At 44.5% G+C, this 25,141-nt stretch overlaps 1 protein-coding gene and 1 pseudogene across 1 annotated transcript; one reads left to right on the top strand and one right to left on the bottom strand.

Annotated features, from left to right (window-relative positions):
* The first annotated feature begins 932 nt into the window (after positions 1-932).
* Positions 933-24,679, top strand: MANSC1 (MANSC domain containing 1). The gene is made up of 4 exons (XM_066264403.1): positions 933-1,304; positions 7,499-7,826; positions 14,605-14,745; positions 23,338-24,679. The coding sequence occupies exons 2-4, from the start codon at positions 7,604-7,606 to the stop codon at positions 24,216-24,218; spliced, it is 1,245 nt and encodes a 414-aa protein (XP_066120500.1). The 5' UTR covers positions 933-1,304; positions 7,499-7,603; the 3' UTR covers positions 24,219-24,679.
* Positions 12,309-12,658, bottom strand: LOC136320054 (guanine nucleotide-binding protein G(I)/G(S)/G(O) subunit gamma-5 pseudogene; annotated as a pseudogene).
* Positions 24,680-25,141: the final 462 nt, after the last annotated feature.

Here is a 25,141-nt window from a genome sequence, read left to right as displayed (position 1 = left end):
TACCAGTCACTATGCTAAATGTTACAGATACAATTTTAATAACTATAACAGATACCATTGTTTTTAAATCATTATCCACACGGATGAACAATAAGTCCTGCAGAATCCCAAATGTCTTCCCTGAGGCTTGACTTGCATGTAAAATTTAAATCAAGAATTGCCAGCTCTCAGGATAAGTTAAATAGAAAACTATGCAAAAGTAGAACTCTTATTAAGAGAAGGATATTTAATGTTAATTTTACCATAATGTGAATCTTTAATCTTTGTATTAAACTTTTTCCCTTTTCAAAAAAAAATCTCCATCTCTGAGGACCCTTCATGCCCTCAGTTATCGGAAACAGGTTCTTATAACTATGCTTCAGGTAAAATACACTGAAAACTCTTAAATGTGGAGAAACTGTGGTCAGCAGCTGCCTCTGGGGTGGGAAACTAGACGAGGACATGGGGTGACAACTAGACTTTTCCCTGTACTGCAGTGGTCCCCAACCCCGGGGCCGCGGACCAGTACCGCCATTTGGTACCAGTCCGCGGAGAAAGAATAAATAACTTACATTATTGCCGTTTCATTTATATTTAAGTCTGAATGATGTTTTATTTTTAAAAAATGACCAGATTCCCTCTGTTACATCCATCTAAGACTCACTCTTGACGCTTGTCTCGTAAGTTAGACAATTATATTTTAAAATACCACAGCTTTTACGCCGGTCGCATAATTTTATTTTGTGCATTTATCCGTCCCACCCTAAAGGCCGGTCCGTAAAAATATTTTCTGACATTAAACCGGTCCGTGGCCCAAAAAAGGTTGGGAACCACTGCTGTACTGTATATACGTTTTGGTAGTTTAACTTTCATCCCGTGTATATGCGCGTTCTCTGGCCCCAGGAAATGAGAAGGCGCAGCTGCAGACTCTCAGGCACGCTCACGCCTGCGCTCACGGGCCCTCACCGCGCCCTTGGCCCTCGGTGAGCGCGGGGACGAGTGGGACCAGCGCGCTCTCCCCGGGCTCAGCGCGGCCACCAGAAGTAGAAGCCACCGCTGCGAGAGGCTCGCGTCTGTGGCTGTACAGGGAGGAGCGCGCTCGCAACAGCTGGGAAGCAGCTCCGGGTTGCAGGGCAGGAATGTGCCCTTCCCCCTCAAACTTTCCACAGTTGCAACGGAAGCAGGAACTTGCGAACCACAAACCAGTTGGACCGGGAGGGACGTGCGGAGCATCCCCCGCCATCCTTACCGAGACGGTCCCACGGATTCGCCTCGGCTTCCCCGCGAGCTCGTCGGAGCCATCTCCCAGCTCCCCTGGCCGCCAGGTAAAGGCTTTCCAGCCCTCCCTTCCCGACCCACCCCAGGCAGAGTCGCCACCCCTCCTTGCCGGGGGCAAGTGGAGGACCAGGCTGGGGCAAAGAAAGGCTGACCCGAATCTTCCTGGCGCTGCGGTGTCTCAGAGGGTCTTTCCAGGCAGGGCAGAGGCACCTGTCATAAATGACACTGGCTCCGCGTCGTCATCAGTACAGACAGAAGAATAGTTTAGTGAGCGACATACATGTCCTCTAAGGAAGGGATATTTTACGATTTTTATTCTCGTATGATTTGTGTCCTGTATTCATTAGCGAACCTACTAATTGTCTAATACTCAATGTGTGTGTGTTGATAGATTAGATTATGCTCTGAGTAAAACGATTTCCAGTTTTGTATTCGACATCGTGGCGTACACATGTTTGTCTATAGTTAGCAGACACTAAAGCTCAGGTACTTCCGCTCTCTCCACTTGTATCCTTTTCCCTCCATCTTTCAGCAAGATTCAATTCTACTTTATATCTTTAAGGCCTAAATAATAATGGCCTAGAAGATTACTTTAATAATTGTTGAGTATTTTTTTTAATTTTTATTTTATTTTATTTATTCATTTTAGAGAGGAGAGAGGGAGAGAGAGAGAGAGACAGAGAGAGAGACAGGGGAGAGGAACTGGAAGCATCAACTCCTATATGTGCCTTGACCAGGCAAGCCCAGGGTTTCGAACTGGCGACCTCAGCATTCCAGGTCGATGCTTTATCCACTACGCCACCACAGGTCAGGCTTGTTGAGTATTTTTAATGACAAATACTCTTTCATATTTCTCTCTGTCTAGGAGCTATAAACATGTTGCACACCTCAGAACACAGCCCCTCCCCTTGCATAGTTCAAGTTTAGTTGCAAGAGCTTCAGGAGAATTCTGTCAGAATCCATCCAAAGGAGAGCGTTGGCCTGGTTTTCCTTTCTTGTTCCTGTTTTGTTTTCTTCAGAGCTAGAAAAAAAAGACTTGCAAAATGTGACAACATAAAAAGTTAACTTCTGCCCGGGCAGACCATGGATAGTTTTCAGAAAGTCTGTGAACTTCGGTGGGAAAATGTATTATTTTGCTATCTCTAACTGAAATGTAGCATTTCCTTTAAGAGGTGTGTAGGCAAAAGCCATCAGTGTTAAAGGTAGCAGTTTTGCCACCAGTAAAAACAATGCTATGTACCTGTCATTACAATGTCATAGAATAGTTTCACTGTGGTAAAAATGTCCTGAGCTCCACTGATTTTTTTTGTCAGTGAGGTTTTGCTTTCTCCAGAATGTCATATAGTTTGCTTTCTCCAGAATGTCATATTGGAATTACACCTTTCAGACTGGTTTCTTTCACTCAGCAATATGCAATTAAGATTCCTCTCTGTATCTTTTTGTGGCTTGTTACTTCGTTTCTTCTTATTGCTGAATAATATTCCATTGTATGGGTGTACCATAGTTTGTTTATCCATTCATCAATTGAGGGACATTTTGGTTCCTTCCAGTTTTGGGTAATTGTGAATGAAGTTACTACACATATTCCCATGCAGGTTTTTGTCTTTTGCCCATTTTTTTGGTTTGTTTTTTGTTTTGTTTTGTTTTGTTTTGTTTTTAAGTGAGTGGAGGGGAGAGAGAAAGCATGTGCTTCAATCAGATCCACCCAGCAACTCCTGTCTGGGACAGATGCTCAAATCAACAAGCTATCCTCAGCGCCCCAGGCCAAGACTTGAACCAATCAACCCACTGGCTGCAAGGGAGGAAGAAGGAGTGATGGGGGAGAGAGAAGAGAAGCACATGGTTGCTTCTCACCTGTGCCCTGATTGGGGATCAAACCTGGGGCATCTGCATGCCTGGCCGACGCTCTAACCACTGGGCAACTGGCCAGGGCCCCATTTTTAATTGGGTTGTTTGTTTTCTTATTGCTAAGTTTTAAGTTTTTTGGTATATTTAGCTACCCGCCCTTTATCAGATATGTATTTTACAAATATTTTCTCTTAGTCTGGCTTGTCTTTTTGTTCTCTTAACACTGTCTTGCACAGGGAAGTTTTTAATTTTAATAAACTCCAGTTTATCATTTTTTTCATTCATGTATTGTGGTTTTAGTGTTGTATATAAAAATTCATTGCCTAGTCTTAAATTCACAAAGATATTCTCTTATATTATAATCTAGGAGATTATTATTATTATTTTTTTAGAGGGGGGGAGAGGGAGGGACAGACAGATAAGAAGGGAGAGAGATGAGAAACATCTATTTTTCGCTATGGCACCTTCGTTCATTGATTGCTTTCTCATATGTGCCTTGATGGGGGTGGAGGGATGAGGAGGCTGCAGCAGAGCCAGTGATCCCTTGCTCAAGCCAGCGACCTTGGGCTCAAGCCAGTGACCTTGGGCTTTAAGCCAGCGACCTTTGGGCTCAAGCCAGTGGCCATGGGGTCATGTTTATGATCCCATGCTCAGACCGGCGACCCCATATTCAAGCTGGTGAGTCCACACTCAAGCCAGATGAGCCCGTTCTCAAGCCAGTGACTTTGGGGTTTTTAACCTGGGTTCTCTGAATCCCAGGTCAACACTCTATCCAATGTGCCACTGCCTGGTCAGGCATAATCTAGGAGTTTGATAGTTTTGCATTTCGCAATTAGACTTAAGATCTATTTTGAGTTCATTTTTGTGAGGGCTAAAAGGCCCTTGTTTTTTTTTTTGTTTTGTTGTTTTTTTTGGGGGGGTTGCATGTGAATATTCAGGCATTCCAGCACCATTTTTAATAAAACTATACTTTATCCATTGTACTGTCTTTGCTTCTTTGTCAAAGGTCAGTTGACTATATTTTTATGGGTTTATTTCTGGGCTCTCTCTTCTGTTCTATTGATCCATCTGTCCGTTCTTTTACCAACACCACACTGTCATTTCTTTTTTTCAGAGACAGTGAGAATCAGAGGGACAGATAGGGACAGACAGACAGAAAGAGAGAGAGATGAGAAGCATCAGTTCTTCATTGATGCTCCTTATTTGTTCATTGACTGCTTTCTCATATGTACCTTGACCTGGGTGGGGAGCTCAGCAGGACGAGTGACCCTTAGCTCAAGCCAGCGACCTTGGGTTCAAGCCAGCAACCTTTGGGCTTAAGCCAGCAACCATGGGATCATGTCTATGATCCCATGCTCAAGCCAGCAACCCCATGCTCACACCGGATGAGCCCATGCTCAAGCCAGTGACCTCGAGGTTTAGAACCTGGATCCTCTGCGTCCCAGTCTGATGCTCTATCCACTGTGCCACTGCCTAGTCAGGCAACACCACACTGTCTTGATTATGAAGTTGGGCAGTGTCCAACTTGATTCTTTAATATTGTGTTGGTTATTCTGGGCATTTTTGCATTTCCATGTAAACTACAGAATTATATTGTTGAGACCCACATAATAACTTGCTGAGATTTTAATTGGGATTGTGTTGAATCCATAGATCAATTAGGAAAGAACTGACATGTTAACAATATTGATGAATATGGGACAGCTCTTCATTTATTTAGATCTTCTTTGATTTATTTCATCAGAGCTTTGTAGGCTTATTTAACAAACTAATAATTATATTTCAATATAACTGGCTCCCTTTGGTAATTCTCTATATTTCACTTTATGCGTTTTAAAACATGTCTCAGAACAGATTTTAAACTTCACCAGGCCACCAAAAGGTTCATTACCTACCTCCCAAATTAAAGAAGCAGTAATTCTGCTCTAGGCTATCATTCAGTAAATAATTTGCATTCTGGAAATGTTGGGGTGAGTAGGTGAGGATAGTTTATGATATTGCATAGCCAGGGTAACATTTATTTCTATTTTTCCTAGAAAAACCAGCTTATCAGTGGAGTTAGCATTATAATAGTGTGAATTTTGTGTTTTAGCAATGTCAAAAAAAACACCTGCCCTTAAAGTTTTCTTCAACTGAGCCTGAATATACCCACTGCTGACTGGCTAATTCCTCAAATTAGATTATTAGGGTTACTAGTCTCTGGTTTGATACTTACAGAGAAGAAACAATAAGAAAGGCAGTGTCATTTTCCTCATAAAATGAGGAAGATAATAGTTATTTTCTTTCTTTTTTTTGGCAGAGCTGGTGTTAAAATTAAATAAGACAATCTATGTAAATTTCTTGGCACACTCCCTACCACCCAGTAGGCGATTTTAAAATGTTAATTGTTACTGGCCCTGGCCAGTTGGCTCAGTGGTAGAGCGTCGGCCTGGCGTGTGGGGGACCTGAGTTCGATTCCCGGCCAGGGCACATAGGAGAAGCTCCCATTTGCTTCTCCACCCCCCCCTCCTTCCTCTCTGTCTCTCTCTTCCCCTCCCGCAGCCAAGGCTCCATTGGAGCAAAGATGGCCCGGGCGCTGGGGATGGCTCCTTGGCCTCTGCCCCAGGCAGAGCAACGCCCCGGAGGGGCAGAGCATCGCCCCCTGGTGGGCAGAGCGTCACCCCTGGTGGGCGTGCCGGGTGGATCCCGGTTGGGCACATGCGGGAGTCTGTCTGTCTCTCCCCGTTTCCAGCTTCAGAAAAATACAAAAAAAAAAAAAAATTAAAAAAAAAAAGTTAATTGTTACTACTGAGAAAGGAAATATGGCCAAACCTATTATCACTGCTCATGAATGACTAAGGATTTTGTGTCCTCTCCCTTTAGAACTCAGAGGCAGGGCTAGTGTTTATACCTCTTTTTTATTTATTTATTTATTTATTTATTTATTTATTCATTTTTAGAGAGGAGAGAGAGAGGTAGAGAGAAGGGGGGAGGAGCTGGAAGCATCAACTCCCATATGTGCCTTGACCAGGCAAGCCCAGGGTTTTGAACCAGCGATCTCAGCGTTCCAGGTTGATGCTTGATCCACTGTGCCACCACCAGTCAGCACTATACCTCTTTTTTCACAGCTTTTAAGCAATGATAGGATGATATATGTGTTTGAGTATATTAGTTCTTTGCCAAGTTTTTAACAAAAGGTTGTCTTGTCCCTGGTCGGTTGTCTTAGTGGTAGAACATCAGCCTAGTGTGTGGATGTCCTGGGTTTGATTCCCAGTCAGGACACATAGGAGAAGCGCCCATCTGCTTCTCCACCTTTCCCCTTCTCGCTTCTCTCTCTCTCTCCCCCTCCCTCTCCCTCTCTCTCTCTCTTTCTCTCCCTCCCTCCCTCTCTCCCTCCCTCCCTCTCTTCTTCTCTCCCTCTCTCCCTCTCCTGCAGCCATGGCTTGATTGTAGTGAGTTGGCCCCGGGGGCTGAGGATGGCTCCATGGCTTCCACCTCAGGCACTAAGAAGAGCTCAGTTGCTGAGCAATGGAGCAACACCCTAGATGGGCAGAGCATCGCCCCCTAGTGGGCTTGTTAGGTGGATCCTGGTTGGGGCACATGTGGGGTGTCTGTCTCTCTGCCACCCCTCCTCTCACTGAATTTAAAAAAAAGGGGGGGCCCTGGCCGGTTGGCTCAGTGGTAGAGCGTCGGCCTGGCGTGCAGAAGTCCCGGGTTCGATTCCCAGCCAGGGCACACAGGAGAAGCGCCCATTTGCTTCTCCACCCCTCCTCCTCTCCTTCCTCTCTGTCTCTCTCTTCCCCTCCCGCAGCCAAGGCTCCATTGGAGCAAAAGATGGCCCGGGCGCTGGGGATGGCTCCTTGGCCTCTGCCCCAGGCGCTAGAGTGGCTCTGGTCGTAACAGAGCGACACCCCGGAGGGGCAGAGCATCGCCCCCGGTGGGCAGAGCGTCACCCCCTGGTGGGCGTGCCGGGTGGATCCCAGTTGGGCGCATGCGGGAGTCTGTCTGACTGTCTCTCCCCGTTTCCAGCTTCAGAAAAATACAAAAAAAAAAAAAAAAAAGGTTGTCTTAAGCCTTTTAAAAGTGAAATGAATAAAAATACTTGTTTATTTTTGCCCTATTATAAATCACCTATTTTTGGATGATTTACATTGACTTAAAGGAAATGAAATGTATCTCTTCTAGATTTACTAAAAGAAACAAAACTGCCTGACCTATGGTGGTACAGTGGATAAAGCATCGACCTGGAACACTGAGGTCGCCAGTTTGAAACCCTGGGCTCGCCTGGTCATGACAGATATGGGAAGCAACAATGAGTTGATGCTTCCTGCTCTCCCCCCTCTTTTCTCTCTCTCTCTAAAATCAATTTTTAAAAAAATAGCAAAACTCATTGATGATTTTCTTTTTATTCTAGAGAGAAATCCCATGATCTGTGCAAGCTTCTTGAAGCAAAACAAGCCAAGACCAGAAGAAGTGTTATCCTTGACCTTTGAAGACTAAAACTATACTGAAATTTAAAATGTTCTTTGGGGAAGAACAGAGTTTGACCTACACTTTTGTAATCATTTGTTCCCTGACAGTAAGGGTGTCTGCCAGTCATAATTGTCTTACCCAGAGTCTAGAAAATGTTGTAATTGACATCCAGTCATCTCTCACTAAGGGAATCAGAGGAAACGAGCCCATACATACATTAACTCAAGAAGACTGCATTAATTCTTGTTGTTCAACAAAAAACATATCAGGTAAGTAATAGTCCCTTGACAACCCTTTATTCCATGTGTTTTGTGACATTGTTAGCTGGTTGACATGGCTCAATAGTTCATACTACAGATTCTTAATGGAGTAGAAAAGTGGGTGACAGAATCACCTAGGGCAGGGGTCCCCAAACTTTTTACACAGGGGGCCAGTTCACTGTCCCTCAGACTGTTGGAGGGCCGAACTATAAAAAAATATGAACAAATCCCTGTGCACATTGCACATATCTTATTTTAAAGTAAAAAAACAAAACGGGAACAAATACAATATTTAAAATAAAGAACGAGTAAATTTAAATAAACAAACTGACCAGTATTTCAGTGGGAACTATGCTCCTCTCACTGACCACCAATGAAAGAGGTGCCCCTTCTGGAAGTGCGGTGGGGGCCAGATAAATGGCCTCAGGGGGTCGCATGCGGCCTGCGGGCCGTAGTTTGGGGACCCCTGACCTAGGGAATGTTCTACAAGTGTGCCCTCCTCTCCCCTCAGCTGAGTCAAAGTTACTGATGAGTGTGTGAGGTGTTTTGGTATAAAAAGGTTGAGAATCACCCATGTTAGGTTCTCACACGCTTCTAGGATATTGAAACAAAAATGCTATTTAAATGCTTAGCTGCCGTCGCCATGGAGTGTTGCAATACAGTGTGGTTTTACAAAGAACATTTAAACAGAGAAAGGGAGTCTAGACAGAAAAATTCCTAACTAATACCATAGGAAAATCAGCATTTGATTTTTTTTTTATATCTTTTTTTTTATAGTGAGAGGAGGGAAGGCAGAGAGATGGACTCCTGCATGCGCCCCGACCAGGATCCATCTAGCAAGCCCACTAAGGGGCAATGCTCTGCCCATCTGGGGCCCTTGCTCCATTGCGACTAGAGCCATGTTTTAGTGCTATGGAGCCATCCTCAACACCTGGGGCCAACTTGCTCCAACTGAGCCATGGCTGCAGGAGGGGAGGAGAAGAAAGAGAGAGAAGCGAGAGGGGGAGGTGGGGAGAAGCAGATGGGCGTTTCTCCTGTGTGCCCTGGCCAGGAATCGAACCCGGGACACACACACGCCAGACCAACACTGTACCACTGAGCCAACCGGCCAGGGCCAGCATTTGATTTTTAAGTGGAAGAACAGACTTTCCATTTTGTCACCCTTTCCTGGAGCTGGTGGTGTAAGGTAAGTCAGGAAGCCACTGGCCACTGATCGAAACTTTTAGGACTCTTAGGGACCTGGGAAGTCATTTAGTCTGACCGTTCATATGACACTTGTTGGGCAGATAAAATGTATTATGCTCACTTTGTTAAAGATAACAGGAGGAGGCCGTTGCCCAGGTGATATTAATGTGTGTTGGGGTGGGCTAAAGGCAGGCAGAATCCTTGTAGCCTGGGGCTTGGTTTTGGGATTAAGCCTTTCCTACCCTTTTTGATGTGGGGTGGTGCAATCCAATCATGCCTCAGAAGGTGACTTTGGGTTGGAGACTTCCCTACTTTGTATATTGGATTAGAGGTTGTGAAGCTACAGTATAAAGTGGGGGCAAAACGGGATTTTGCTCTCTTGGTTCCTGAGGTTAGCATGAGAGAGCAGAGAGGGTAGAGCCAGCAGCGGAAGGAGGCCACGTGGAGGAGGCCAGGAAAAGCAGCCAAGATGGCGGAGTGCTGAGTGAGATGCCAGTTTGTGTAGAGTTTGTATCTGGGATAAGGAGGGAGATGGGGAACTGAGGAGAATAAGGCTGGTGAGCTAGAAACCTTTGATTCTAGGAAACTCGGATAAGTCAGTGGCTTTGTGAGCACTGAGTGTGACTGGGTTTTGGAGCCCAGTGTGTATTTTTACTTGCCCGCCGGGTGCAAGCTAAGATTAAAGGCTATGGCCCACCAGTTTTTGGCTCCGTTGTTTCTTTACCGACTGTTCGAATCCAATGTGAACCTGCATAGGCCGGGCTGCTGTGATAGTGGCCCTGGCCCTGCCTCCTGGCTTTACAACACTGAAGGAAACTAAGGCCACAGGTTTAAACTACACCTTTGCAAATTTCAGGCTTCAAGTCTATTACCTGAAAAGAGAAGTATATATCTAAGTGGAGAAATGGTTGCTTTTCAGTTGTTAATGAACCTGCCCTAATTCCCTAAATGAAAAAACACTGAATTTATTGAGCACCTAATGTCTTGCTGGAGATAAAGCAGTGAATAAAATGGATAAACCCTTGCCCTCAGAGCCTAGAAAGCTAGTAAGTTCTGGACTAGTGATTCTTACTTGTTTATTAGCCAACAAAATCCTGCTTTCTCTTAGATCTTTACTTCCTTTTCTTTCTATAATGGTGTGGGATGGAAGGAAGGGAGGGAGGGAGGGAATGAGGGAAGGAAAGAGGAAGGGAGAGAAGGGAGGGAGGAAGGAAGGGAGGAAGGAAAATATATATATGGTCTTTGTCCCTAGTTCCTGGCAGACCTCCCAAAACCCTTGGAATTCCCTGAGCATAGGAACTCTTTCGTTGTTCGTAATGAGCTCCTTTCAACCACCCCTGAATTGATGCTAATGAGAGGACTCAGATGGGTCCTAGGTAGCTTCAGGATGGGCTGGTCACCAGAAAGACCAAGCCTTGATTAGAAGCTTGGAATCTTCAGCTCTACCATACCGCCCACCCCTGAGTAGGGAAGAAGTGCTGGAGGTTAAATTCTGTCCCCAGTGGCCAATGATTTGATCAATTATGCCTATGTTGAAACCTCCATAAAACACCCTGAACGATGAGTTCTGAGAGCTTCCATCTTGGTGAACACACCCGTGTGGTGGGAAGGTGGCATTCCAGCTCCATGGGGACTGAGGATCCTGTGCTCAGGACCCCTCCCGGACCCTCCCTACGTACCTTTTCATCTGGCTGTTTATTTGACTCCTTTATAATGAACTGACAGTAAGTATAGCATTTTCCTACTGTTCTGTGAGTACTTGTAGCAGTTATGGAAGCTGGCATTGGGGGTTGTAGGAATCTGAATTTGTAGCCAAGTTGGCATCTAAAGTGAAGGCAATCCTGATGGGCTGAAAAAGCCAATATCCTGTGGAGTCTGACTTCAGAATTGAGTTGCATTGTAGGACACCCAGATGGTGTAGGAAAATCAGAGAACCGAAGAATTAGTGTGGAAAAGACACCACACATTTGCTGTTAGGAGGGAAAAAAAAACATTCTGTGGTTTTCTCAAATTAAGCAGTGTGCTATTAGACACTCTTTTTATTTATTTATTTTTTGGTTTTTTTTTTTTTTTTATCGATTGATTTTTAGAGAGAGAGGAGTGAGAGAAGGGGGGGAGGAGCAGGAAGCATCAATTCCCATATGTGCCTTGACCAGGCAAGCCCAAGGTTTCGAACCGGTGACCTCAGTGTTCCAGGTCAACACTCTATCCCACTGTGCCACCACAGGTCAGGCTAGACACTCTTTTTAGATGTGACTTATGGAAATAAAGAGATTTCCTTTAAATTTCTAGTTTTTCTTTCAATGTTATATTTACATTTATGTGAAATAGAAACTTCACCTGCAAACAGGACTTTGTGCTGTGTGGGTGTTTTCTGGCAGCACAGGAAGCTGAGCATTTCTCTTCAGTTCCATGATGGGCGTTTAGTAAGCAATGAGGGTGTGCTGCTTTATTCCTATCCCTAAGCAGAAGGACTGTGAGTTGTTAGTTCCTCACTCCTGGACTGTAAGCAGAGATAATGGTGGGTCTCAGGTGGTGGATCTCACGCTTTTTCCTCATTTATTGGGCAATGGTTTTTTTAATATTTAGGGCTCAAAAAGTACTTTGATAATTTAATTTGCTTCTAACCATGGAAAAATACCCATAAACACAAAGGACACAAAATGTCGCATACAGCTTGGGGTTAGATCCATTTGTTAAGGCCCAGCTCAACTGTGAGTTGTGTAAAGACTGCAAAGTCAGCATTTCTATGTCTATTTTGGTGGATGTATTAGTGAGTGGAAGGCTTCTTTCTTTCTTTTTTTTTTTTTAAACTTTTAAAGTATTTTATTTGCTGCTTCCAGTTTATATAAAATAATTACCCTTGTGAAACAGAAATTCGTGAAAATTCAGAGAGGTAGACGTGAAGGACTGACAGAAGTTTTGTGTAGTATGGCACGTGTTACAGGAATAAGCTTTTTTTTTTTTTTTTTTTTTTCAGAGACAGAGAGTAAGTCAGAGAGGGGGATAGACAGGGATGGAGAGAGATGAGAAGCATTAGTTTTTCATTGCGCGTTGCAACACTTTAGTTGTTCATTGATTGCTTTCTCATATGTGCCTTGACCGTGGGCCTTCAGCAGACCGAGTAACCCCTTACTGGAGCCAGCAACCTTGGGTTCAAGCTGGTGAGCTTTTGCTCAAACCAGATGAGCCCGTGCTCAAGCTGGTGAGCTCGGGGTCTCGAACCTGGGCCCTCTGCATCCCAGTCTGACGCTCTATCCACTGCGCCACCACCTGGTCAGGCAGGAATAAGCTTTTTGTACGGGCTTCATATTTCGGTCTCTTTGAATATTCTCCAGCCATGAAAAGTGGTTTAGAACACCTTCAAAGATTAATTTCACTACAAAAAAGAACAGACTTTCTGGGGTCTGAAGGGATTTGTACTTGAAGATACTCCAGTCAGCAGGGGGTCATGTTGTGCATTCTGCAGACAGAATTGTTTCAAATCTGCAGCTGCCTGGGAAACCTTCACGGGGTTGAGCCGGGCCTCCAGCCGGAGCTGTTGAACTACTTTCTTCATAGCAGTGACACTGGAGGAACCAGACATGGTGCACGCGAGAGTCGGGCAGATTTGTTGGTAGTGGGTCGGTGGATGGCGAGTCCGCGAGGCCAGACAGCGGGGCCGGAAGGCTTATTTCTAAAGAATGAATTGTACTATTAACCTTTTGAGTAGTGAGTTTTTTCATGCTCGCTGACCCAAAAAACTCAGGAGTGAGGTTTTTTTTTTCAAAAAATAAAATTTGTTGCAGTTCCAGTTTAACTTAAAATCATGTTTGTTTGATAACCAATTTATGGAAACAAGAACATACATTTGCCTTTTATTAATGTTGCCTTACACATTTTTTAAATACAAATTTTTGTTATTTCATGCAATTCTCGTATACTTCCCATTGTAAATAAAGAAGTATTGTTATTAGCAGAATCTCAAATATGTACTCGCATATGATGATATTCTTAGGACAATTTATAGGTATTTTTATTTATTTGCTTACGATAAAAAATTTTTCAAACTGTGGGCCCTGGCCAGTTGGCTTAGCAGTAGAGCGTCAGCCTGGCGTGCAGAAGTCCCGGGTTCGATTCCGGCCAGGGCACACAGGAGAAGCGCTCATCTGCTTCTCCACCCCTCCCCCTCTCCTTCCTCTCTGTCTCTCTCTTCCCCTCCCGCATCCGAGGCTCCATTGGAGCAAAGATGGCCCAGGCGCTGGGGATGGCTCCTTGGCCTCTGCCCCAGGCGCTAGAGTGGCTCTGGTCGCAACAGAGTGACACCCCGGAGGGGCAGAGCATCACCCCCTGGTGGGCAGAGTGTCGCCCCCTGGTGGGCGTGCCGGGTGGATCCCGGTTGGGTGCATGCGGGAGTCTGTCTGACTGTCTGTCCTCGTTTCCAGCTTCAGAAAAGTACAATAAAAAATAAATAAATAAATAAATAAATAAAATTTTTTCAAACTGTGGTATTCCTCAAAACATGGTTGCAGGCAAAGTGATTTGTTACGTTCAATGCACACCACCCTGTGTCCCTCCGTTTACATCCCCTCTTGTAGTGTGCTGACATGCGGAGCATTTTCGTTGTGGCTTATGCTTTGAGGCTGTTGCAGGGACTGGCTTTGGGAAGTGACGCCCTGAAAGACAAAGGCTGAATCTCCTACTGACCATGGTCGGCCTCCTCTGGGTGATTTCCTCTCATTCACAAACTCCAGAAGCTGACCAATGAGCTTCAGTCTGAAGTCATATAGCTGTGGTCTTCTTCTAGTCTTCATTTGGTACACAATGTATGAGTTCAAAACAGCAATGTCAATTTCATGAAAAGTTTTATAAACAATTTCATGGTTTTTCTTACATTTCCTGTGAAACTTATTTGCACATCAGCCTGTCAGTCAAGCCCATATTCTCATTATCCCTAACCACACTCAGTGGCTTGGTGATGCTTTGCCCAGTAGTGTGATCACTGCCAGTTTCAGTCATCAAGTCCTCATGAGCTGTAGTTAGCATGCTGACCTCTCTTTTGTCATACCATCTTTGAGCTAACATAAATTAGCTCATGAGTTAACAAGTTTAAAGACGTACATGTACGATCATACTCTGGATGATTAGGAGGCATGAGGGTGTACATGAATGTTCTACTCAAAGGGTTAAAAATTGGTTTTGATTAAATTACCTTACTTCAGATTTTTAAATGCAGTGTCTTTAAACATTGCTTCAAGTGACTAAACTAAGGAAAAGGTAATGATTTAGTGGCATCAAGCAAGTGAACAAAAGTGTTTGTGTAGCCTGACCTGTGGTGGCGCAGTGGATAAAGCGTCGATCTGGAACGCTGAGGTTGCTGGTTCGAAACCCTGGGCTTGTCTGGTCAAGGCACATATGGGAGTTGATGCTTCCTGCTCCTCCCCTCTTCTCTCTCTCTCTCTCTCTCTGTCCTCTCTAAAATGAATAAATAAAATCTAAAATATATATATTAAAAGAAAAGGTGTTTGTGTGGACACCAGAACTTGATGTGACGTTCTTCTTGCTTGCCGTATTCTTTAGCAAATCCTGTTCAAAGTAATGCTTATGAAGCCTTTCATTGCAGGGGACAAAGCATGTAACTTGATGATCTTTGACACACGGAAAACAACCAGACAACCCAACTGCTACTTATTTTTCTGTCCCAGTGAGGAAGCCTGTCCACTGAAACCAGCCAAGGGACTTACGAGTCACAGGATACTTAGAGGTAATAAGAACATTATTCTTTTTCTTTTTTGATTGGAATTATTTAATGGTATGGTTTACATGAGAGATTTTCTACCAAAGAGTCTTAAGTAAAACTGCCAAATGCGGTCACCAGAAAAATCTCATGATTTAAAATTCAACTTTTAAACTAAACAGCTCTTTTTCAGTGAAAGACCTCTCAACAATAGTATTTTGTTTTGTTTTTACCTTCATAAGAAAAAAAGGTGGCCCTGGCCAGTGGCTCATGTAGAGCATCGGCCGATGTATAGACATCCCAAGTTCAATTCTCAGTCAGGGCACACAGGAGAAGTGACTATCTGCTTACCCTCCCTCCCCACTTATCTCCCTCTTCCCCTCCTGCAGCCAGTAGCTCAATTGGTTGGGGCATGGCCCCAGGCACTGAGGATAGCTCCTTTGGAGCACGTCAGCCTCAGGTACTAAAAATAGCCTCGTACTTGAGCATCGGTCCATGGTGGGGTTGCTGGGTGGATCTGGGTCAGGGCACATGCAGGAGTCTGCCTCACTATCTCCCCTCCTCTCACCTAAAAAAATAAATAAATAAAAGAAACAACAGGTGCACAGATCTTTCATAAAAACATTTTGAAACACCTCTTTACAACAACATCAATAGCACTGGGATAAGTGTACAGGTTTTCTGTTCTGAAAGGGTTCAGACCTAAGTGAATATACAAAATTCTAGTATGTTTGTCATTTGGTTAGAATTCTTTTATTTATTTATTTTTTTAAGCTTTTTTTTTTTTTTGTATTTTTCTGAAGCTGGAAACGGGGAGAGACAGTCAGACAGACTCCCGCATGCGCCGACCGGGATCCACCCGGCACGCCCACCAGGGATGACGCTCTGCCCACCAAGGGTCGATACTCTGCCCCTCCGGGGCGTCGCTCTGCTGCGACCAGAGCCACTCTAGCGCCTGGGGCAGAGGCCAAGGAGCCATCCCCAGCGCCCGGGCAATCTTTGCTCCAATGGAGCCTTGGCTGTGGGAGGGGAAGAGAGAGACAGAGAGGAAGGGGGGGGTGTGGAGAAGCAAATGGACGCTTCTCCTATGTGCCCTGGCCGGGAATCGAACCCGGGTCCCCCGCACGCCAGGCCGACGCTCTACCGCTGAGCCAACCGGCCAGGGCCTAGAATTCTTTTATAATCACATTTTACAGTGGAATTTGTTGTGTAGATCTAGAGAGAAGTTCATTCAAAAATATTAATTGAGCATCTGCCATGTGCAAGCCATTGGAAATACAGTCTCCATGCACATGGAATTTATATATTTGTTCAGAATACAGAAAATAATAATATAATTATTTGGATACATCTTGGTGAGAATTTGACTTGTTAATTTTTCAGGATGAAATGCTTCCAGTATCAAATTTTCTTGGAAGTTTTTGTCATTATACCCTTGATTATTAATATTATTTTCTTTATTCAATAAGCAGCAAGTATTATTTAGTATCTCCTGTGTGCCAAGCACTTTTTACACCCTCGGAATGCAAGGATACCACACTAGACATAGAAAACAAGGCCCTGGCTTCTGAAACTTACATTTTAAGAGAGACAGAGACAATAACCATAATAAATAAGTAATCAAGAAAAATATATTACAAGTGCTATGCAGATAGTTGAGCTAAGATAATGTAATAGATAATCCCTGCGTGGCCCTCTGGATTAGATGACCAGAGGAAGCATCTGTGAAGAAGTAATACTTAAAATGAGATCTGAACAGTAGGGACCCAGAGGTCAGAAGTTCATGGGAAGACGTTCCAGACAGAGGAAATAGCCTGTTTCAGTATCCCAGAATGCTGACTCACAGAGAACCATGTACATAAAGAGTGACATGCCCGAGGTAAGAAAGGCACAGAGGTCACATTCAGTTTTGCAAGCCAGGGTAGGGTAGGTAGGGCGTTTTATTTTAAGCGTGTAATGGGAAGCTGTTAGAGGAGCTTACGCAGGCATGGAACGTGGTGTTTTGAAGGTGATTTCTCAAAGCACACTGTGACTGCTGTGTTGGGAATGGGCAATGTCCCAGCAGCAAAACGGGGAGTGGGAAGACAGAGTAGGGAGTGGGGGCAAGATCCACGTGCAAGGCTGTGGCGTGGTAGACCGGGGAGGTGGTAGAGGAGTTAGAGACAGGAATTGTGGGGGCTGCTTCAGAGGTAAAGTTGACAGGACTTGCTGCTGGCATGGATGTGACGGACAAGGAAAGGGAAGCACTGAAGCTGAGTCCTAGTTTTATCTAAATGGACTGTGGCGCTATCTTCTGAGCTGAAGACTGGAGAGTGGGTTAAGGTTGTGGGGGCGGGAGGAAGTGTAGTCAAGGGCTCTCTCTCGATTGTATTAGCTGAACATAAAGGACTTTGGAGAATGATACTGCTCAGGGCACCTGGGCACTGACTGCTTTGTCCCCTGGCTGGGGCTGTGCCTGAGTTTTGTTCATGAACCAGAAAAACCTGATGTATTAAACATTCCTTTACTCAGATTATTTGTGTAAATTCTTCCGAAAGAGCAATATGAGCCCAAGTATAAAATGACTGGCACATAAGATATAAAGTTCCAGTTTTGCAAGATAAAAAATGTTCTGAGATGGAGGATGGTGATGGTTGCACAACAGCGTGAATATACTCAGTGTCACTGAACTGTACACTTACAAGGAGTTTAACTGGTAAATTGTATATTTTACCACAATTTAAAAAATAATAATTTTTTGGCCCTGTTTGGTTAACTTAGTTGGTTCAGAGCCTTGTCCCCAAACACCAAGGCTGCAGGTTTGATCCCCAGTCAGGGCACACACAAGAAGTGACCAGTGAATGCAAAACTAAGTAGAACAACAAATGAATGCTCTCCTTTCTCCCCCCCCTTCTCTCTCCCTCCCTCCCTTCTCTCTTCCTCTCTCTCTAAAATCAATCATTAATTTTTTTTTTTTTTCTGAAGTTGGAAACGGGGAGGCAGACAGACTCCCACATGCGCCTGACCGGGATCCACCTGGCACGCCCACCAGGGGGCGATGCTCTACCCATCTTGGGGCGTTGCTCTGCCGCAATCAGAGCCATTATAGTGCCTGAGGCAGAGGCCACAGAGCCATCCTCAGTGCCGGGGCAAACCTTGCTCCAGTGGAGCCTTGGCTGCGGGAGGGGAAGGGAGAGACAGAGAGGAAGGAGAGGGGGAGGGTTGGAAAAGCAGATGGGCACTTCTCCTGTGTGTCCTGGCCGGGAATCGAACCCGGGACTCCTGCATGCCAGGCCGATGCTCTACCACTGAGCCAACCAGCCAGGGCCCATTAAAATTTTTTTAAGAAATAATTTTTAAAAACACTATGGCATAGAACAGATTAGGCTTCTCAAAACACTCAGTGACCTTTCATGGACAGGATCTTGTCCTCCTCCTCTCCTTGTGGGAGCTTCAGTGAGCTGCCCTGATCTCTGTGGCTCCTTCACTTCTGCCTGTATGAAAATGCTGGGACCTGCAGTGTGATGTAGATATGGCTTCTCCCTGTTCCTCCTTGATCATCTGGCGTATTGCAGAGCCTGTTAGACACCGAGGGGTAGTGTCCAGCAGGAACTGGATTTGTCAGTCTGAGTTTCTAGAGAGGTCAGGGCTCAAGACATGGATTGGAACATTTGCTCCTCACCTTCAGGAGCTCCCATCATGTGGGATTTGGACCATCACATTCTGCCTGCACTATTCCTTCACACTACCTCTTCTTCATCCTGTCCTTTCTCCCACTATCAGTGTGTTCCCTAGGTCTATCACCTATCTCATAATTAAAGCAGAATATTAAAAAATATAGGTAATTTTAGCCTGACTGGTGGTGGCACAGTGGATAGAGTGTCAACCTGGAACACTGAGGTCACAGGTTTGGAACCCCGAGGTCACGAGCTTGAGCACGGGACTCATTGGCTTGAGTTAGGGTCACTGTTTTGAGCATGGGATCATCAATATGATCCCAAAGATTGCCAGCTTGAGCCCAGAGGTCCCTGGCTTGAAAGCCCAAAAGTCTCTGGCTTGAAAGCCCAAGGTCGCTGGCTTGAGCCCAAATGTTGCTGGCTTCAGCAGGGGGTCCATTGGTTCAGCTTGAGCCCGAGGTTGGAAACCCGGTCAAGGCATGTACAAGAAGCAATCAGTGCACAGCTAAAGTGAAACAACTATAAGTTGATCCTTTTCACTCTCTCAAGAAAGTTTTTTTTTTTTTAATATCGATCATTTTAATCCAGTAATTCTACTTCCATAAAATCTGTACTAAAGAAACAATGCCGAAACAAAAAAAATCTATTGCTGGGAAACTATTATATAATTAGTCTAAAAATAAAAAAATCTAGAAGCCACATAAATGTCCAGTTGCCAGAACATGATTGACTCCACTGTGGGGAATATGATTCAGACCATAAAAAATAAGTTCGAGGTGTAGAAATAAGCAAGTTCCCTTAAATTTCCAGTGAAAAACATTCAGTTGTTTTTCAATTACATGAAAAAAATGTTTAACTTAAGGGTATAGAGACACGTTAACAGTGACTGGGACACACCAGTGGAAATGAGAGAAAATGGAACTTGGGTGTGCATAAATCTTTTAAGGGCTAGTATAAAGGTAGTGAGGTGAAATTAGAATCAAACAGTTCCTCTGGCAGCCACCAGGGGGTGCCATCAGCCCAGAGCAGGTTGATGAATAGCGAGATGCAAAGGGGATCCAACCCTGGACACAGTGTGCAGTGGACTGTTTATATCTATAGGACATTTACAAGTTGTGTGTGTAATTCTATTCATGAGTCTTCCCATGTTGATGGATTGAAATTACCCATAAAAGTAAATTACCCGCCTCCTGTTTGGGGTGAAATTAAATACCTGTTTGGTGGTGTGTTTCCGGATAAACTTGATTTCCTGTAAATGATTGACTAATGTTTACAGACTGAATTTGAAAGATGGCATTGTGCTCTGTTCATTCTATAAAACCATTGCAGCTTGGCATCATTTCATTTTTTTCCCCTTTGGCTTATGGGATATTTCTACCAACGACCAGAATAGGGGAATTCTAAAGTAGAATAAATTGGGAGTCTGTTTGCTCAGCTGGTTTTCAAGTAATAGTCTTTAAGCTTTTTATTTAGTGAAGTCACTTAGAAATGAAGCTCAAAAGAGAGGTTGAGGGCACAGTGCTGTTTCCCAGCTTCCTCTGTGGCTCCTCTTTCCACGACTGAGAGAAAGCACCAGGCCCCAAAGGCAAACCTCAGTGAGTGAGGGCAGGGGAGCAGGTGTGCAGGATCCTTGCCTGGTTCTAGGATCTTCGCCAATAGTTGAATCTTATCAGAAAATGGGATGAGCCCTTTCTTTGCTTTATTTATGAGCGTGCATTCTTGCGGAAGAAACAGCTGTTTGGGTCATTCTTGTCAATGGCCTTATTTAAGTTCTGATATCACAGAGCACTTACTTAGGCTTTTTTTATTTTATTTTTTTACTTTAAAATGAAATGTGTTGAATCCTTCTCTTTTTTACAGAGGCAGAGATAGACAGGGACAGACAGACAGGAATGGAGAGAGATGAGAAGCATCAATCATCAGTTTCTCGTTGCGCGTTGCAACTTCTTAGTTGTTCATTGATTGCTTTCTCACATGTGCCTTGACCGTGGGCCTTCAGCAGACCGAGTAACCCCCTGCTGGAGCCAGCTACCTTGGGTCCAAGCTGGTGAGCTCTTTGCTCAAGCCAGATGAGCCCGCGCTCAAGCTGGCGACCTCGGGGTCTCGAACCTGGGTCATTCCGCATCCCAGTCCGACGCTCTATCCACTGCGCCACCACCTGGTCAGGCGAATCCTGCTCTTTTTTAAAAAATATCTGGTCCTGCTGTTTATCTCATGGTGAGGCTTTGTCTATGGACATGTCACCTGCAGTGGAAACTCTTCTTTCTGTAGTATTGTTGGAGGGAAGAGGAATTCCAGGCATCTAAATAAATTCTATTTTAGAGTAAAGTACTATATCCTTGAGTAGGTGTCCACCAACTTTTTTAGTCAAGGGCCAAAGGATAAGTTATCTCACACTTCTCAGGCCAGTATTTTAGGTTTAGTGTGTCACACGTAATTTGTCATGCTTAATCACCTCTGTCCTGTAGTTCGAAAACAGTGACAGACAGTATATAAAGAAAGGAGCATGTTTGTGTGCCAGTAAAACATTATGGACACTAGAATTTGAATTTTATGTCATTTTCATGCATCACAAAATATTTATTTTAATTTTAATTTTTTTTTGTTTTTTGTTTTTGTTTTTACAGAGACAGAGAGAGAGTCAGAGAGAGGGATAGACAGGAACAGACAGACAGGAACGGAGAGATGAGAAGCATCAATCATCACTTTCTCATTGCGCATTGCAACACCTTAGTTGTTCATTGATTGCTTTCTCATATGTGCCTTGACCGCGGGCCTTCAGCAGACCGAGTAACCCCTTGCTGGAGCCAGCGACCTTGGGTCCAAGCTGGTGAGCCTTGCTCAAACCAGATGAGCCCGCGCTCAAGCTGGCGACCTCAGGGTCTTGAACCTGGGTCCTTCCGCATCCCAGTCTGATGCTCTATCCACTGCGCCACCACCTGGTCAGGCTTTATTTTTTTTTAACCACTTAAAAATGTAGAGCCTGACCAGGCAGTGGCGCAGTGGATAGAGCGGTGGACCCAGGTTTGAGACCCTGAGGTCGCCAGCTTGAGTGCGGGCTCATCTGGTTTGAGCAAAGCTCACCAGCTTGGACCCAAGGTTGCTGGCTCAAGCAAGGGTTCACTTGGTCTGCTGAAGGCCCACGCTCAAGGCACATATGAGAAAGCAATCAATGAACAACTAGGGTGTCACACGAAAAACTAATGATTGATGCTTCTCATCTCTCTCCATTCCTGTCTGTCTGTCCCTATCTATCCCTCTCTCTGACTTTCTCTCTGTCTCTGTAAAAAAAAAAATATATAGAAACCATTCCTAACACACTGGCCATACAAAGGCAGGGGATGAGCCAGATTTGGGCTGCAGACCCCTGTCCTAGATGAGTTCATAAGTGACAGTTCCAAAGGACCTCTTAGAGGTGTGACACTTAGAGAGTTGGTCACAGATATTCCAAATCTGAAGTTGCCTCTGGGTGTATTTGTTAAGAGGGGAGATGCCTGGCCTCTGGTGGCACAGTGGATAAACCTTTGGCCTGGAATGCCAGGGTTGCCAGTTCGAAACCCTGGGCTTCCCTGGTCAAGGCACATACAGCAAGCAAGCAATGAACAACTAGCATGCAGCAACTATGAGTTGTTACTTCCTACTCCATGCTCCCCTTTCTCTCTTGTCTTTGTAAAATCAATAAAAGTATTTAAAAAGGGGGGAGTGAGGTCTCACTTGGAAGCGGGCCAGAGGGGAGTTGGAGAAGGAAGGGGAAAAGAGAACAGGAGAGTTCATCAGTGGCTGCTAGGAAATTCCTTTGCTTCTTTCCTTGTGTCTTCTCCAGTTCTCACCCAAGAGAAATGAGTGGTTAAGTAGCAGAGCCCCATCTTCCTCAGAACCTAGGACATTGGCTTTAATATTTTAACCTTTGAAGAATTAAATCTACCAGGTTTATTACCTCTCCCTTGAGTGTGGTGCTGAAACTTTTTTCTTTAATTGAAAAATGTCATCAGCTGCCTTGGCCTCGGTGCCTTCTGAAAAGACCAGACCTTCCGGTCTGCTCCCTCTTCCCCCTTGTCAAAGCACATCACCTGGATTCTGCCTCTTCTCATTGGTCTGTGGCTTCCACATACCTTTCTCACCTGCCCCGCCCCCGTCCCCACTGTTCATCTCTCCTAGGGATTGCCTGCTCCCCAGTTGTCATCCATCGGCTGGCACAGCGTGCAGGGGCTCTGGCAGCCTCTCTCCCAGTGTTCTCTTCTGCATCACCCTGGCCCAGCCTCCTTCCATGGCCTTGACCCCTAAAGCATCTCCATCTTCCTAAATGTCTTGCTGCCCATGCCAAGGTCCTTTTAGAGTGCTCCTTTCACCTCTTCCTCAATTTGTCCGATCCTCTTCCACACATTTCTCTCTCCTCTGTCCCATCACTCTAGAAATAAACCACAGCATCTGATGAAGAAGCACTGTCAGCACGTTATGATCTAGCGATTCATATTTTTCCATTTTGCACAAGTTTCAGTGAAATGTCAAGTATCAACAGTGTGGGGACTTATTGAACAAGCTGGGGCGATCATCTCTTTTTTATTTATTTATTTTTTTTACAGAGACAGAGAGAGAGAGAGAGGAATAGATAGGGACAGACAGACAGGAACGGAGAAAGATGAGAAGCATCAATCATCAGTTTTTCGTTGTGACACCTTAGTTGTTCATTGATTGCTTTCTCATATGTGTCTTGACCACGGGCCTTCAGCAGACCGAGTAACCCCTTGCTCGAGCCAGCGACCTTGGGTCCAAGCTGGTGAGCTTTTGCTCAAACCAGATGAGCCTGTGCTCAAGCTGGCGACATCGGGGTCTTGAACCTGGGTCTTCCCGTATCCCAGTCTGACGCTCTATCCACTGCGCCACCGCCTGGTCAGGTGACGATCATCTTTTTTAACCTTCCTTCAAAATGTAAGTCTCCCTTTTATTTTCTTTATGTTTTCAGATTTTCCTTCATTTGGCAAACCTGATTTGCCAATCCAAGCAACCACTCCCATCCCCCCGCGTCTGACAGACTATTCAAAGCCCACTGAGGTCTTATGGAGACACACATTTTCTCAGAAGATCGGAGCCTCAGCTCACTCGGAGGAACTATTCAAGATTGGTCCTGTGAGTACTCAGTTCCCAGCTTATAAAGACAGAGGCTATTCTCAGAATTCACAGTTCTCGGAACAAAAAATAGTTCATCTGCCTGAAAAATTGACAGCACTCCCCAGCACAGCGGCTGTGACTTCTCTGCATACCCTCTCTGCCACTCCAGGGCCCGTGTTTCTCTTTGCCACCAGTGCTCCCATGATGCCATCTGTGACTTCTCAGCCACCTGTGGCCACCACAGCTTTGCCTGCAACCACAGTCACTTCGCAGCCTCCCACAGTCACTTCCACCGTTTTGACACGTGCTGTGGCTACACCCCAAGCTAGCTTGTCCACAGCAGTCCCAACGCCCACCTCTCAGGCACCGACAGACTTGAAAGGCCCGCCAGAAACGGTGCCCTTGAGAGAAATTTCCAACCTAACTTTGACCACAGAGGAGGCCCGTAACCCTGCCACAGGTCTTTTGCCAAATGTGTATTCTTCCGCTATGAATAAAGCTGCTTCCCAGGAAGGTGGGCAGGCCAGTTCAGGCGGCTCCTCCCAGAGCAGTGTTCCAGAAAGTCAGCCTGGCCTTCCGTTTGACAAGTGGCTGCTCATTGGGACCTTGGTCTTTGGTGTTCTGTTCCTCGTGATCGGCCTCGTCCTCTTGGGCAGAATGCTCTTGGAATCTCTCCACAGGAAACGTTACTCGAGACTGGATTATTTGATCAATGGGATCTATGTTGACATCTAAGGAAAAAACTAGATGTCTCTTAATTCACATAGTTTCTAGTAGCCCGAATATAGTGGGTTTCTGCTCACTCACTGATCTTAGGATTTCTGAAGTATTTGGAAGACAGACAGATGCCCCTACCTCCTTTGTTTTGCCTTTTTTTTTCCCAAGGGGAGAAAGAAAACAAGTTAGGTAATTTATGTGATCAATTGCTAAAATATTAACTGAAAATAAAACTCTACCTAAAGTAATAAAATATATTGCCATATACTTTATGCAAAATAAACCAAAAAATGACCAGCTTTTTGCAAAACAAAAAGAAAGTGGTTAGGAATTTTAGGCTCAAGTTTGTTAATATTTCTAGTTCCTGATAAAGTCAACTATTTGTGATATTAATTCTAATGGATTTACTTTCTTTTTTTATATGTATTCCGTAAAATGTATTCCAGATGTACTTCCTTCCAATTAAATATTTGAATAAATCTTTTGTTACTCAGTAATGTTCTTGTATGTCACATGCCCAGTTGGATAACTTTCCATTTATTCCCACCAGCAAAATGATTAAATGAAGAAAATATGTGTTCTGAATTAAAATGACAACCCACCTCCCCCTTTTCCCATCAATGAGCAGAAGAAGTTCCTTTGGGAGAATTCTAGCAGAAGAATATTAATTCTACATGGAGACAATGACATGTCAGTTCTGACAAATGGCCAAATCTACTTTGGACCTAGTCTAGTTAACTTAAATAATAATAATAATAATATAGGCATTTTGTAAACTTTACTAAGTTTAAAATGTAACCATATTATTTATAAATCCTTATCTAAACTTAGCCAACCCTCATTTTTTGGTTTTATTTGGAATAATATTAGAAATAATATGTAGATTGCACTTAAAATTCTTATCCAGTGATGATTAGCGTGTTATAACTTTCATTGATTAG

Source organism: Saccopteryx bilineata, chromosome 1 (genome assembly GCF_036850765.1).
Source record: "Saccopteryx bilineata isolate mSacBil1 chromosome 1, mSacBil1_pri_phased_curated, whole genome shotgun sequence".
Taxonomy (NCBI): domain Eukaryota; kingdom Metazoa; phylum Chordata; class Mammalia; order Chiroptera; family Emballonuridae; genus Saccopteryx; species Saccopteryx bilineata.
Note: the sequence above shows the minus strand (reverse complement) of the source record. Positions and strands in the feature narration are given on the sequence as shown.